Genomic DNA, 16,807 nt, shown 5'->3' with positions numbered 1-16,807 from the left:
TGCTCGGTGGCGGTATCTTAAGTATCTTTCACCGTGGATAAGTGTATGCTGATGTTGGTTTTGACGAATCTTAGGACGCAGGAATTATATCGCTTAATTAGCTCTACCACGATCTCTTTTATGAAATCGTTAAGCGCGCGTGCTTCGGATATTTTAAGCTGCCGTTATCTCCTTGCAACTGTTACAAGTTAGTTAGTGTTTACTCTTATGTTTACTCTTATGTTACTCTGTTATTCCAACATAATCATATATCCATCATTTCTAATATGGAAAATGATGCGACATATCATTATTTATAGAGCGACTGAAATCCATTAAGAATTGTTGTTAGCGCCGAATTGTTGAGGAAAAGCGTGTTCTTGAGAGGCAAGAGACAAAGGAAATTATATGCTTTTTGGAACGAAACGATCCCGATGGATATGTAATAATCATAAATGGATGCGATAAATTTCTGATGACTCGTGCAGATCGGGGGAGCGACGAAAAATAAACAACGATAAGAATATTCACTAAACAAGCAACATGCATAAACAATACAAGAAAATGATAATAAACATACAGTACATTAGCTAGTATTATAATAATGTCTAGATTAGGTAGACAAATTAAACAATAGCAGATTCGAGGCAATAAATCATTGGCATTTATACAAATTCGAATCTTGTTACAATCACACAGTTGAGTACAATCTCTCGTTCGCTTCCGATGATTATACATATAAATAGAAAATATGCGCATATAGTCGACGCTTCTCTGATCACTGAGCTGCCGAACACAAGTAAACGGAGGAAGAGAATCAAATGATTTTTTATAAAAATTTCGATATTTAAAAAAAGTAAAGAAAGGAACAAAAAAGGAATAATAAAACTAATGAATTTGCTCTCTTGCGCTTTCTCGTATCACAACGGGAGGTGTTGTGAAGCTAATGGAACAATTCCGTAGAACTTACAATACGAGAGCACCTGAGAATGAATTGACAATCGTCACTTGTCTAATAGTATCATTAAATAAAACTGTAAAATTGTTAACGTTATCTATCGTTAAAGCTGTGAATTTTGCAAATTATTAGCATCGTCTGATGCGCGAGAATTCTCTGGTTCCTAACAAAACAGCCACAGACTTGATTTCCGTACGTCGCAATTCACTCGAAAAAAAATTCGCAACAAATTACAGATTAAATTCACATCCGCATACGTACAGACATACTCACACATTCACAACGAAGTCACTCGTTCCGTTCGCAAAATCACTATATGATACGTTCCATCCTTAAATCTCTACAATTGGCTTTTATGAGAAGGAATTCACATGCAATATTAAAAGTTGAAATCACTCTTTTCTTCAGCTTATCTCATACCGATTAGTGATGTCGCTTACATATCTAAGTGTGACGATATAATAAAGATGACTCCCTCCTCTCCTGTTTCTATGCAAATCAAACAAAAAACAACAATGACATTTCGTTTATGATATATAATAATAATATACACGCTATATAACTACGACAGCCTATTTAAACGATATTTAGCCATACCATATTATATGAGATTTACGCGGAAACATTCAACATTTCCTGTATAGTCTTAGGACTTCCGATATAATTGATCGCGTCACTTCGAAAAAAAATCGCTTTTACAGTGTTACGTTACAATAGAGGAACAATAAAAGATATGATTTGAATCGAATAAATATTTCCACCTTCACATTTGTAAGGACGCATCAATTAATCATGATTTCCCTTTCTTTTTGACACGTAATTAACAAATTGCTTAAAATTTAGAAAAAAAATATTAATTATCTACATGAAAACTAATTATTTTTCAAACACAGTAAATTCGACATAAATGGAAGTGACCAACGAGGAATTTAAAAAATATTTAGCAATATAAAATAATTTCACTGAGACTTATGAATCATCGATTTCACAAGTCGAGAAAAAAAATTCTTCGCTTGTTTCTCTTATTATTATAATATGGCTCGCAATGTATTCAGGAAACTTAGTCACGTGAATCTTAATCGTGAAAACTTAATAATAATAATTTTAAAATCTTAACTAGACATATATATATATATAACGGATATTGACATTAACATGTCAGTGATTCAGTAACATATACAATGTGCAAAAATATACAAACAAGACGGAGATGTAAAGTCTTATGCATAGTGAGAACCGTGCACGACGCCGTTCGAAGCACGATTTAATTAAAAGTTAGAATTACTTCTAATTTAGTTTAATGTTAATTGTCGTTATAGCGTATTACAACAGAGTGGCCTTATTAAATCATTATGATTTATCGTGAAAGTGACACAAAGAGAGTTATTGAATATGTCGAATAAATCGATCTCAGAATATTCAAACTGAGAAAAAAAAATTGCAAAAACCGTGCCATTTCATTTTATAACAGAATTAAAGATTTAAATACATAAATACTAACGCAAAACTTGAACATACAAGTATAATACGTATACATCGAAATCGATTACATATGCCGTGAAAATTTAGAAACAATATTAACACAAAAACGAATATTATGGGACCGTATTTTGAGAGAGTCATTAGATTCGAGACTCTACGAGTTATCCACTCTAAAGTGCTCAACGCAAGCACAATTCTTTACTTTAAATATCCTTACATCTAGAAGCTTAATTTTATCGCATGATAAATTATCGTATCGCATTTTATTTAACTAATGAGCAACATGGACATTTAGAGTAAACTTTATCGCTATGAGCAGTGTGATATGAGCGCTAACATTCGTATAACTGGACGGTCTACAAATTTAAATAGTATTATTTCAGGCCAAATTAAGCCGATTTCAAATTCTAAGATAATAAACGACTTTTTCTTAAAATATTCTTCTTAAGGTTTAATCTATTAATAAATACATTAATAGAATGTTAATATAATATTAATCAATTATATTAATGAATATTAATATAATATTAATCAATTTGTTATTTCATCAATCATTAATGATCATCAGGATCTATTAATATCTATTAATCATTAATATCATTAATATCTATCAATCAATAATTGATGTATTATTAAACATTAGTCAATATTTAGTAACAACTAATTGATATGCCAACGATCTAAAATCTTATTAATAATTTATTATTAATAAAATCTGCAATAAAAACAAATTCACATTATTTATCACATAATTTATTAGAAAATTTGACAATTTTACGAATGTTAGCGCGCGTTATTATTTGCAAAATAAACAATTAATTTTTAGCTAATTGGACACTATAGTGCTGACGAAGTTACGATAAAATTACAAGTATCAAATCACCGTGCAATATGAACGAATTGTACCTATGGCAGAGATAAAGCTTATTTTTCAGCAAAGCTCCAAAGCATACTTCCTTTTATTGATTTTGTTAACAACGAGCAAAGATGAATTCGAGCTTAATCAATTACAACAAAAATATGTGCTGGTGCTAAATATTTTAATGACAACATTCTATTAACTAAAATGTATTGCGACTAATGTACAATATGTTATGTACAATAAATTAATAAACTAATACTAAAATTTCAATGCATTGCAGTGCATATCGAACTCCAATCTTTCGTAATCTCTGCTGTCTCTATAATTTATAATTTATGTGTGCAAGATGCTTCCGCAAGGATTTGATTTTGCTGTGCCAATATCTATATTGTAAGTGTATACATTTGATGATTTCACGAAAAGTATCAATTAAGCAGTCATACGTGACAAGAAACCTGAGATAATATGTAAACACTAATTGTATCTTTTCATAGATAGGGACTTATGAAAAAAATTAAGAAACAAAACAGTTGCTCTATCGTGAGTTGTTAAATATTTCTCTAATATCTCTTTTGTATACATATAATTGAATGTGCTACAATATGATACAAGAAATATATTTCATCGAGTAAAGAAGTATATTTTTTTCACATTCAACTACAGTACAATTATAGTACAGAAAGATAAAATATATTTAATGATTCGTATGAGAATTGTTTAGTTTCTTAACTTTCATCACAAATATATCACTGCTTTAATTGTAATTTCGCTAATTGCGTGCAACGGAATCATCTTGTATATTACATAAATCATCGCAACAAAATAGCGTCATAGATTCTCTTTGCTTTTTTCCCCTCTTTCTTCAAAAATAAATACCCTATAAAACTATTTCGCGTACATGGGATATTGTATGCGAGCCATTGAATACTATGTTGATTGTATATAATATATGAATGTGTGTATGTATATGTATGTGCTGTAATGTATAGGTATGCGTGTGCGCGCGCGCGCGTGTACAGTATATGTGTATATATTACGTGCTAATATTATTTAGATATAAATGTAAATGAGATCGTGTAAATACTGTAGCCCGAAGCATAAAATCACTCCAATTGTCTCACTGTTAGAGCAACTTCGATATACGATTTTGTGATTTCCAGTTAGTAACATTGAGTCTTGCGTTTCACAATTAAAATAATGTATTTCTCATCTGTGTAAATTTATTTGAAAATTTGCAGTGTTTTGTATATGACAAACATTATATTTTACGGAAATAGATTAAAACCTTCTCGGAAATATATATAAGTATCTTAATCGCTTTCAGGTATTCATTTGACGGAAGCCTATAAGTTTGAATATAGAAGTTCCATAAAGCTATATAAATTAAAAATCTGTGATCTTTCTTCCTTTTTTCTTGCTTTCCCTTTTGATTAGTCTCTTATCTCTCATATGATCGTCAGTATCTATTCGACAAAGCTATTCGAACTTTGCAAAGGATAACTTTCTCTTCATTTCACATTTGATTAACACATAGATAATTCAAAGTCCTCCGCTGCATAGAGGAAATCGATGCTTCAAGAATTTACTTAAAAGCACATTATATTAATTAGTTCTTCTTATCTTTTCCCAACCCTGCGTTGTTGTCGTGCGTGCTTGAATGGGCGCCATCGCCGGTATCAGCCTTGTATTTTTTAGATACTTTCTTAATTTCTTGATGAGCTTCGAGATTGCCTTTTCCGGTGTTTTTCTGTTCGGCGGTGAATGTTTTATGCAACAACGTAGATGATGCAACAGATCTCTCGCCAGTCTGACAATGTCTCTGATCTAGATTTTTCTGTAAGTTCATGGCACTGGTTATTTGCTGTGCGCTCGCTTGCGGGACACCATGTTGAACGACAGTTTCCTTTTTTTCGTTATATTGCGATACTTTGCTGCCGCTAACAGCTTGGCGTTCATCGTTCTGAGTTTTCTCCACGTCACCAGACTGATTGTTACTATACGTCGACTGTTGCTTGTCGCTTTTCTCCGCGCTAATCTCCTTTGACGATGAGTAGTCATCACTCTTAGTGCCTGTTGGTGAATCCTTTTCTTCGGCTATCCGTGGCAATTGCGTACTACCGCAGGAATTTGACATGCTTACGTTCCCTAAATTAATAGATATACTATGAGTCAATTTAGAGTAGTCCCCTTTCTGTTCACTTGGCACTTTTTTCTCGCCCTTTGTGCTCTCGTTGGTCTCCTTGAAACTATCATTGGATTCATCCGAACAGGTATCACTGCTATTGTGGGACTGCTGTGCGATAGTCACACGTGGTGTTACTTTGACCACAGTGTTAGCCAGCGGCGATATCGACGTTTTATTCTCTGCCGAACGCGGATGAAGTCGATCAGGACTGAGAGCTCGTCGGAGCAGCGGTGAACCTGGTTCCGCGGATTTCGGACGACCGTAACCTTTCTTCTGACTGTTCGGCGTCGATAAACATGCTCCTGACGTTGCAAAATCATTACAACATTATTACTCAACAATATTATAAATATTATAAAGATATACATATGTTATAAATCTTTTATTGATATTCATAGCTTTATTTGCATTTAAGGAAAATGCAGAAATAGGGCAGAACTATTTTTATGTTGTTTTCTCTCATAACTGAGAGATGTTTGTGTGACTCATTTTTTTCCTCATAAGCTATATTTATATTTTGCTACATTAGCTAATCATCAATAATTTTTTTTAAACAAGTTCTTTTTAAATTATGAGAACCAAGTTTCCGAAATTTTATTTAGAAAAAAATCAGTTGTTTTCGTAACTTTTAATAAAATTAAATTTATTTTTAACATTGAACGATGATATATCAGTCTATTCTCTTATAAAAAAATTAAAAATTATAGAAATACAGTTTACAAAAAATAACATAAAGATAAAAAAATTTTACATGAGAGTGTCTCAAAAATTGTAATTCTATTTGACCTCACATCTTTTGTAATAATTTATTCAGTTTTTCTTTATTTATTTTAAATAAAGATTATAAGCAGCGATTATCAAATAACTAATAAAAAAAAATAAAAATTTAATTTTTTAAAGTTATTTTTTATTATCTATTTTGAACCAGATCATGACGTAATTATTCAATTTCTTTTTTTTATATTTGGACATTCAAACACTTAAAAAATTATTTTATACAGCTCAAAATGTACAGGAAAAAAATTTATTTTCTTAAACAAATTTTGTTAATTAATATTTTAGTCAAGTGCATATCCTTTTCTATAATTCGCATTCATATTTATCATTTATTTGTTTATGTACTTTTATCTTGATACTGTCAATTTCCGGAAATGCAAAAGCATGATTCATACAAATATTATAATTATCACGATAATTGCCACGATTAAATTATATTAATTGCACTATTTTTTCTTTTTCATACCTGGACTATATGATTGCGTAGTGTTGGAACTACCAGGTTGATGACCCGTGGGGAACGCTAACGGGCTTGGGCTTCTCGTCGGACTTGCAGGAATCGGTGATGGACTCGGTGTTCTAGCCAATGGCGATAATGGTATGTGACCCACGGACTTCCTGCGATTCGGCGAATGAATGTTCTTCGCAGCCGTGTGTAATTTGTGCTTGAGGCCATGAAGAGTGCTGGGGCGTTGATAATGCGACTGGTTCGAGATACCTGACAGATTGCCTACTGACGTATTCGAACCTGGGGACGAAGAATTCGGACTTGAACACGGACTTGAATTTCCGGTAGAATGATAAGAATCCGTATTGGCGCGATTCGTCGGCGGGGACGGGCTGCAGACAGATTTCGAGCATGTCGTAAAATATGGTGACGTCTCTTGCGAGCGAGTAAACGACTGAAATGATCGACTAGGCGTGACCATTGAAGGAGAGCAAATTCCTGCAGCCATCTGAAAAATTTATGACAAAATTTATCAATATGAAAACACGAAAGTCTTTCTTGTCATGGAACATCTCGTTTTGTGAAACGAGTTAATCCAATAATTCGGACAACTTTATGCATTGTTAATAATTGGCAATCGTGAGTGTTGTAACATTTTTAAACGCAATAATTCTTTGCGGAGTGTGTAATAGCCATTCAAAAGCTGTGTAATCGCATAAGAAATACATGTTATCAACAGAACGACGCAGCGAACAGAAACGATATCAATGGAGATCAATGGGAAAGATGAGCGAATGTATAAGAAATCATACCATAAGTGGAGGTTTGCTGTCGCTGGACAAAATGGGTGCTGACAATGGACAACTGATAGTTAACGGCTGCAAAAGAAAATGCACTTAACGTAATCAGTGTGTACTCGCGTATATGCTGGTGCTTTAAAGCTTTTTTAAAGTTTCTTTGGTTCTATTTTTTTTGCAATAGCGTGTAAAGAATGAACATAGTTCTTCTGTATGTATTGAGATTGCTGTGCAAAATTGACATTAATATTAAATATATCGCACAACGAAACATCGTGATAAATAATCTAATACAGAATAATCTAATACAGAGTTACGAATGTCCTAAAGCGATAATTCGCATTCAATAATATGTTGTGTACAAACGAAATTTCCCAGTGTACCTGCTGCATCTCTACGCTCGCCCGTTTGGAACTTATTCTCTTAAAAAGAGACGTCTTCCGTTTCTTGTCTGAATGATCCCGCTTTTGCTTTCGTTGCTTATGTAACGTTCGGCGCGCCAATTTACTCTGCGCAAGGTCACGCTTTCTACCGCCGGTCTTGATGCTGGTGTTCTCCAACGGCGTACTACGTAACGTTACGTGGTCACCACCGCTTAACATTAGCTGCAAAACCTGGGTATGATACAGACCCTGCACTGGTTCACCATTTATGTGCGTTATCAGATCACCAGGTCTCAAACCAGCTTCGAATGCCGGGCTGGACTGTTCGACTTCCTATTATAAAAAAGTAATTTATATATAAAATATAAATGGAATTATAAATATTTTTGAGAGAAGTACAAAGTTATTTTTCGATACAGAAAAGTACTTAAGATTTGTAGATGAAACAAATAATAACAGAATTAAAAAATTATATGTATTATAACACATAATAAGAATGTAATATAACATATAATAAGAATAGATATAATAGATTTAGAAATATATAGAATAGAATACAGAACTATAATAATAGCACTTAAAAGCAATTAATGTAGAATAAAACATAAAATTTAAAAAAGTATAAATAAAATTTCAAAAAATATCGACATAATATGTTTATATGGAATTGATAATATCTTTAAATAAGAAATAATTAATAATTTCCACTTAACTAAGAGTAAAATGTAATTAGTGAAACACTATCAAAATTCAAGCAGAGACAGTGATGTAAAAATTAGTATATAAAAATGTTGTAGAGTTCATGAAGAATGCTATAGAGAAGATTCTTTGAACAAAATAGATATTTAACGTGATTTATTTATACGTACCATTACTAGGTGATGCATAGTGTAAAAATCGCTGTCGCCATAGTAAACCCTAATAGTGTGCACAGTAAAACCAAAGCCACATGGTCCTCGACGGATGATAATGGGCGGTTTCAAGCTAGTTACGAGAGGACTTAGTTCGCGACAAGGGGAAGTATCTCTCGAAGATGCAGTTGATGATCCACCAGGCGATTCAATAGGTTGAACATTCAGCGGCGCGTCATCTAAAAGAATACATATTTTAAATCAGAAATAATTAACCGCTCCATTGAAAAACAAAAATATTGTTCGATCCAGGTATAATAAAAATAAAATTCGCAACAAGCTTTTCCTTCTATAAATCTCGTATTTGACCAGTTAAACGATTACTAAAGAAAAAAAAGCTCGATGCAAATTCAGTCTATATACTAAAATGAGACAACATTTTTCTCGATTATGTATTCTTGAGAAATACATACAAGCGAAATCGCTGGTTGGAATCACTAACGACAGTCCGCTAGTTGAGGCAGATTTTATGACAGATCGAGATTTCTGTCGGGCGGATGGTAACATAGATATAGCGCTGAAGGATTCAAAGGAATCAGTGCTAGAATCGTGCTTGCTCTCTTCTGTCTCTCTTACGTCTTTATTTGCCGCTGCGAGATCCAACCTATAAGCAAAAAATATAATTTTACAATTATTGAATACTTTGTAGATAATCATTAAATGAATCAGAGCTGTATTAAATGCACATGATTAGTCGATTAATATATAAATTACACGTTAATGTTAGAAAATAAAAACTATAAAGTAAAATAAAAAATTGTAATGTATTATGTAGAAATTATAGAAATGTATGAAAATTGAAAAATTAAACTAAAAAATATAAAGAAAGAAAGAAAAATAATGACGTTATTGGAAGGAAGTGAAGATTAAATCCGACATGAGAGTCAAAAGATTATAGTTTTATAAATATTCAAAATTATTTAATGATTAAATGAATCACAGATTGAAATGTAAAAGTTATGTATAATAACTACATTGATTATTATACAAATTATGTTAATATAGTAAAATAAAAACTATAAAATGCGCATGAATTGAAGTTATGTAGAAATTGGAAATGTGTATGAAAGTTGAAAGCAAATTGAATTAAAAGGAAAAGAGAGAAAAAAAATTGTGTTGTTGTGAGAATGCGACTGAATGACTCACATGTGTTCATCATCAACGGATATACTGAACCTGGGCAGCTTATCACGGGAATGCGTGTGTCGCTTTCTCTGGATCTGAGGACTAATATCTTCGGACTCGGTTTGCGAAGAATCGGGTGTACTCAGATTAATTGATGTTCTTTCCACCTGAGTATTTTTAACGATTGATAGTTGCGGTTCGTTGCTCGATGAAATCGTAGTGCCGGGAGTTACGCAGGATGACGACGTGGTGTTGAGTTTGTCGGTTCTGGTTTGATTCTCAGCGCAGGAACTATTCTTTACCGAGGAGGGCGGACGATGTCTTTCAGATGATTGTGCGGATTGTGGATCGGCCAATTTGGATGGCAGCGCGATCGACGACACGATCGATCCAAGAGATAATTGCGCGAACGTGCCTTCAAATTCAGTACGGAATAACTTCTTGGAAGTGTCGGATTCTGCATCTGAGTTGAATTGAGGTGGACGCGTTTGCGAGATCTTGCGTGATTGAGGCGAGTAAGAGGAGAACGATCCGAATAAGGGAGAATCATCGGTGTCGTCTGTATCATCGCCTATATCGTGATTATACCTATCCATACGAGCTGAAATGTTACGAGGACTTGAGAGACAAATAGAAAATAAAATAGAAAATTAAACTACTATTATAACTATTTGGGATAGAATTTAGCAATAATTTATAAATATTCATAGATAGAGTAAAATATTAATAGTATCACAATATCTTTGATACTTACTATCAAAGTAACTTGTATCTTCGTCATTAACTAATTGTGGCACAAACTCAGCTTTTTGCCTAAGTAAGCTGTTCCAATTTACTCCATAAAAATATGGATGTTCCTTGACTTCGTGCGATCCACCAGTTCCCAAACGATCCCTAGGACTCTGATGTAGAAGAGCCGTTATAATATCTTTTGCTTCGGGTTGAACAAGCCAATCATCTTCATCTGGCCATTCAATATCATCTAACAAAAATGTTATCATTTTATATGATATAATACAAGATACTTCAGAGTATATTCCAGTTATCAAGAGCTGAGTCGAAAAGAATAATAAAGCAAAAATTACCGTTCACCGTATGAGCAAATAATTCTTCGGGTGTTTCACCAAAGAATGGAACACAGCCAATTAGAAATTCGTACAATATAATACCCATGGACCACCAGTCAACCGGTTTACCATAACCCTGACGTAATATAACTTCCGGAGCAATGTACTCTGGCGTGCCGAATACTTGCTTGTCTGAGAACTGCCGTGTATCTCGATCGATATAGCCCTCGTAAAGATTTGTTGCCACTTGAAATTAAAAACGGATAATTATTATTCATTTTTTATTTTGATCTTAATTATATTACAATTAAAACTTTCGTACTTACAGGACATTAGACCCATTTTACTGAGGCCAAAGTCAGTAAGCTTGATGTGTCCCAGGGCAGTGATGAGTAAACTAAAAAAAAATAAAATTTGTAATTATTAGTATTTTGCTTGTATATTTAATTGATATGTTTTCTTTTTAACTAAACTTTTTGCGCATTATTCACTTCACTTTTTTTCTTTTCAACGTAAGAGAAAAATAGAGAAAATGAATAGTACAAAAAGTTCAGTTAAAAAGAACAAATCTAATGTATGCTCTTTTTCTATTTTACGATCTTACTTATCAGGCTTCAAATCCCGATGTACAATGCCATAACTGTGTAAATATTCAACAGCCAAGACAGTCTCTGCGAAATAAAATCTTGCCATGTCTGGTGGCAGTGGACCTATATTTTTTAAAAGATTCGCGCAATCTCCTCCCTCTACATATTCCATTACTAAGCATAAATGTTTCTGAAAAAATATTGTTAATAATTTTGTAGCTCATTTCGTAAAATCTATAGTGCAAATTAGAAGAGTATCAGGCATACCTTAGTTTCAAAACTACAGTACATAGAGACTACAAATGGATTATCTGTGAAGCTCATTATATCTCTTTCGGCAAACACTTGTTCCACCTGATTTCGCAGCATTAAATTATTCTTATTAATTTTCTTCATAGCGAATCTCTGTCGGGTGGTCTTTTCTTTAACCAAATAGACTGCACCATATGCGCCATTGCTAATGAGCTTCAATACTTCGTAATCACTTTCGCACGGAATACGTTGACATTTGTCATCATCTTTATTTGGACTCGATGTTACTTGTAAATTACTATCGCTAGAACTCGCTGAATCCTCCAATTTATTTAAGTCTTCTTGTAACTCTGTAATAAGTTCAAATAAAAAGATTTAATAATTTATTTGAGAAATATATACACACATACACATATTACGTCGTTGATTTAGAAAAATAAAAATACATACCAGAAATAGGATCTCTATTTAATGATAGTTTTGTAATAATATATTGAGGAATATCAGCTTTTATTCCCGCATTGACTTTAGCTTGGCCTTCAGCTTGTTCGAGTAAATGATAAAATTCCTCGGGATCGAATTCCAAGCATTCTAATAAACGAGCAGGACGCGATATAACCAATAGTAGCTTCTTTATCAATCCTGTTAGCCTTGTTGCCGCTTCTAAAGATTTATCTTTTGTCTGTAAAAGAATTGCAGTAATTATTATATGTTTCAATGAAATCACAATATATGCGTACCTCCATTAACAGATGTTCCAAATTTTCACTCATCTCATAAAAATATCTCGTTGTAATTAATTTTTCCTGAGATTTCTGTAAGCAGTCTCTAGCCATTTCGATTACTTGATGATGTACAAAGCGTAAAATTGGTAATGAATCTTGCGTCATATTGGCCATTATCTCGTATTCATCTATCTCTTTGTTTTCATTAATAAAATTGGTTAGTCGCTCTTCCATTTGTTGTGTTGCCTGAAAATGTTAATTAGTATAGTATAATCGACTATTTTAATAAACATTCATTAATAATGAACATAATTAATCGCGATAATACCTTTGGAAATCTTTCTTTATACAAAGTATTCATCATAACAATTTCGCTGTCAAGAACAGGTGATCGACTCGGACTGCTGCAATTGCATAAAAATTACAAATTAATATATTTCATATTTGTCAGTTTATTTATTAAACATAATTTACTATCAATTAAAAATCATTGAATAACTATTATTAAAGAGATTTTATAAAGAGCTTGCATATACAATTACATTTACATATTTATGAAATGTACCTCAAACTTCGGGAACGTGGACGATGTAACGGTGACCGACGGCCTTCCTCTTCAAGGCTAAGAGACGCACTACCCGGAATACTAGATATGCTAGAACCTGGGAAGCCTGGATGTGAGGAGCATGGTGTCCCGGGCTTGGAGAAATGGCAAGATAACATGCGTAGTTCGTCTTTAGTGGGAACATTTGGCAGTTGATGCAAACGTTCTTGGCTCGAGTATTGTGACTAGTGGAATACAAATGACAAATTATAATCATGATTAGCACAGACAGGAAATATTCAGCGCATACTAATCAATCTACCGAAACATTACTGGAGCCAGGTGTTGTTCCATAGCCACTAGACGGCAAACTAGCAACTGACCATCTTCTACCATCTCCAGTTCCTGTAGCACCTCCGCCAATTCTTGAATATCGCAATATTATATTCGTTTAATAACATCTTTTCAAGAGAGTTTATACAAATTAATAAATTATAAAAAGATATTAAAACATTGCCTAAAGTTTCGACGCTTATATTATACGAAAACTTACAAGCATTTCCTTATCAGACTTTTACTTTTTTTCATAAACTTGACACAGTGCAGTTTTTGTTTCACCATTTTCTTTTTTATTTATATAACACGCAGAAAATATAGCACTTTCAATGACGACATCTTACCTACTTGAGCAATCAGATCGGACTAATATAAATGTCCTAAGACAAATAGTATAAGTGTAGAGTAGGTACCTTTTAATTGGAGCAAAAGCAAAGTGTGGACTGGATGACATCCTAGGACTCTCTAGGGGACTGCCTACAATCGGGACGAATGCTATACCGGGAAACAAGCAGTAGAAAAAAATTAATCTGCTATATCGTTGAATATAATCAAGTAAACAATAAAAAAATCTCTTTTCACTAAGTATAAGCGAAATTTGTGCTAAGATGCAGAATTTTTTAAAAATCTAATTTATTAAGGACACTAGATGATAGGATATGGAAATATTTCAATACGTTCTAAGTCTAACAAAATCACATGTATTGTGTTTAACTATTTTATAAAAACATCTCTGTATCTCAGATGATGAAAAAGAAGAAATACCTCTTTAAAAGATAATTAGAAGATATAAAAAGATTAAAAGATAACTAAAAGAATATAAAAATTATATACCTGACAAAGGTGAATGGCAACGTGGTAAAGTAGGTGACGTCGTTGTTATGAGAGATTTGCGATGAGCTGCTTTAGCAGCACGACGAGAAATGTTGAAATCACGCTACAACAATAAATGTTAATAGCAAGTATATAAAAAATATATGCTATATTAATCAATATGTACTAACCACATGAACTGATAGAGAAGGTGCTGACTTTCCTATTGCAGAATTTCTCATGCGAACTAGATTCGATAACTCTCCACTAACTAAAATCATATAATTACGATGTAATATATATATATATATATATATATATATATATAACCTGATGGAATAAATTATTTCATGCAAACAATATTAAAAAAAAATTAATATAAATTAATATAAAATAAAGTCTTATTATTAACCAGGCCGAACTGGAGCTTCCTTGCTTTCCAATTTTGGTGGTATTGGATGTTTGTGCAATTCTGTTTCCACGTTACTGGCAGTTTCTTCAGTTTCATTTTGATCGAACACAAGTACCCTAGCAGAATTACCATGAGACCGCAATCGTGGTCTACTCGGTCTATTTCTTGTTTGATCCATGATTTTATTCACTGGGTTTCTATTCGGTAACAATAAGGTAACTGAAAATAGATAGATATTTTAGTCACACAACACTCACATTAATGTGAGACATCCATTATAAGTAGATCTCTTTGTTTAAATTTTTCTTATATTTCCTCTATAAACATATATATATATATATATATATATATATATATATATATATATTTACTTGGAAATAAAAAAAAACACAAGAATATACAACTGGTAAAAAGAGATTTAATAATGACATCTGTATCATCCACAACAATCTTCTGACAAAAAAAACTTTACAAGATACAAAAACACAAATGAGCAACTAGATAGACAATATGTATAACTCACCTTTCGAGATGCTTAACGTGAAAAAGAGGAAGTCAAATGGATACAAAACATCCACGTGCATCCACGCACAACTCTCGATCGTCTCTCTCTCCAATTCCCTTAACGCCTTCGGGAATTTCTATGAGCCACAATCGCTACGGAGGTCCATCCCGGGGTTGACGTTCTCCAGAAGGTCTTACAAACACACATTGCAATTGAAATAGTCGAGGAAAACTACGAAGAGAGAAGACGAGTAACGAGTGAGCGAACCACCCGAATACTTGAGAAGATCCCGCGTGTAGTAGACGTACGAGGGGATGATAACGGGAATACGGGAGGAAGGAAGCCAGCCACGCACGACACTAGCTAGATGCACGCGATGGTGACAGCGATCGAAGGGACGCGATTACCGGCCGCCAGAGCCATCTTCTCTAGCGGCAGCAACAGCGGTAACGACAACGGTGACAGGACGATGAGCCTCCCCGGGATACGAGAGTGATTTTCCCACGTGCTCCCGGGACCACAGTCGCACTTCCGCTGTCGTCGCCCGTCGACACGAGGGAGGCTTAATCACGGAACGCGACCGGAGAGAGGCGACCACGGGTTCTGTGACTCATGATGAACGCACACACGCGCTCTTTCGAAGTAGCGTTTACACAAACACACATATACGCGCGCGCGAATAGAAAAGCGCGCACCTCTACACACACACACGTACGCTTGCACCTCCAGCAAGCCTGTACTTGATTGAGCCTGGGTGCCTTGGGTGTTACTTTGGGCGCGCGCGCGTAGTATGTATGGATGTGTTGCATGAACTGTGAAGTGACGAGACTTCTCGCCATTTTACACCTTGCGAAAGCTCTCCCGGAGCGTATATATCTCTAAATTAAACCTTTTTTAATTTCACTGTTGCGAATAATATTGATGGTAGCTTGATTTTATATATTTAAAATTGTCTTATGAATGATCGAAATACTGCGAATAGTATAAATTGCGTAACACAACGTAAGGCGATTTTTTTCAGATCTTTAATAAGTTAATCGTTTTACTTAAGGCGATTTCGTTCCAAGTATAAGATCGATCTTGTTGCAAATATTGCTCTATACATGTTGTATTTTTTACACATCAAATAGCATTAGAGAAAAAATTAAAAAAGAAAGAAGGAGAAAATATATAATATTGATTTATGTTTTCGAGAAAATCACACAACTCTATCTTAAATTACTATTCTCCAATCCGATTTTTCGCACAATAGTTTTATACATTACGTTTAATTGTACGTAGAATCTTAACTTGCTGATATCTTTTTATACATATATAATGTTTATAAAGCATGTTCTGAAACGGGCCATAATATTTTTTAATTTAAACATATTGAAACAAATTTAAATTAAATTATTAAATAAAATTATTTTAAGCTATATTATTTACTAAAAAATGCTAATTCTGAAATATTTTGAATTTAAATCAAATTTTCATACGTTCTTATATAGATAAAGATTCAAGTGGAAGTCATATAAGTATAAATACTACGTATATATATATATATATATATATATATATATAAATAAAACTGCTAAAAAGAAAATAAATCTTATGAGAGATAAATGTTAGTTTGACCCGTTCCACTTACATTTCGATAAAAATACATTCAATCGATGT

General features: G+C 33.3%; 1 protein-coding gene across 3 annotated transcripts; it reads right to left on the bottom strand.

The window, feature by feature from the left end:
- Positions 1–620: 620 nt before the first annotated feature.
- On the bottom strand, positions 621–16,475 carry dop (microtubule-associated serine/threonine (MAST) protein kinase dop). Of its 3 annotated transcripts, none has more exons than XM_087416901.1 (22): positions 15,167–16,475; positions 14,644–14,862; positions 14,423–14,502; positions 14,253–14,355; positions 13,832–13,913; positions 13,405–13,507; positions 13,104–13,327; positions 12,867–12,942; positions 12,554–12,784; positions 12,264–12,495; positions 11,829–12,163; positions 11,579–11,751; positions 11,301–11,371; positions 10,993–11,220; positions 10,662–10,889; positions 9,929–10,508; positions 9,196–9,386; positions 8,741–8,961; positions 7,872–8,204; positions 7,504–7,569; positions 6,710–7,199; positions 621–5,768 (listed from the first exon to the last, which is right to left on the bottom strand). In XM_087416901.1, the coding sequence occupies exons 1-22, from the start codon at positions 15,225–15,227 to the stop codon at positions 4,888–4,890; spliced, it is 5,208 nt and encodes a 1,735-aa protein (XP_087273027.1). In that variant the 5' UTR covers positions 15,228–16,475; the 3' UTR covers positions 621–4,887. The 3 variants fall into 3 exon arrangements, with proteins under 3 accessions (XP_087273027.1, XP_087273028.1, XP_087273029.1); XM_087416902.1 differs by having other exon boundaries at positions 9,959–10,508; positions 15,167–16,474; XM_087416903.1 differs by lacking the exon at positions 7,504–7,569.
- Between the last annotated feature and the right edge of the window lie 332 nt (positions 16,476–16,807).

This window comes from Acromyrmex echinatior, chromosome 2 (genome assembly GCF_024713525.1).
Source record: "Acromyrmex echinatior isolate Ae372 chromosome 2, ASM2471352v2, whole genome shotgun sequence".
NCBI classification, from domain to species: Eukaryota; Metazoa; Arthropoda; class Insecta; order Hymenoptera; family Formicidae; genus Acromyrmex; species Acromyrmex echinatior.
This window is presented reverse-complemented; position numbering and strand designations above follow the sequence as displayed.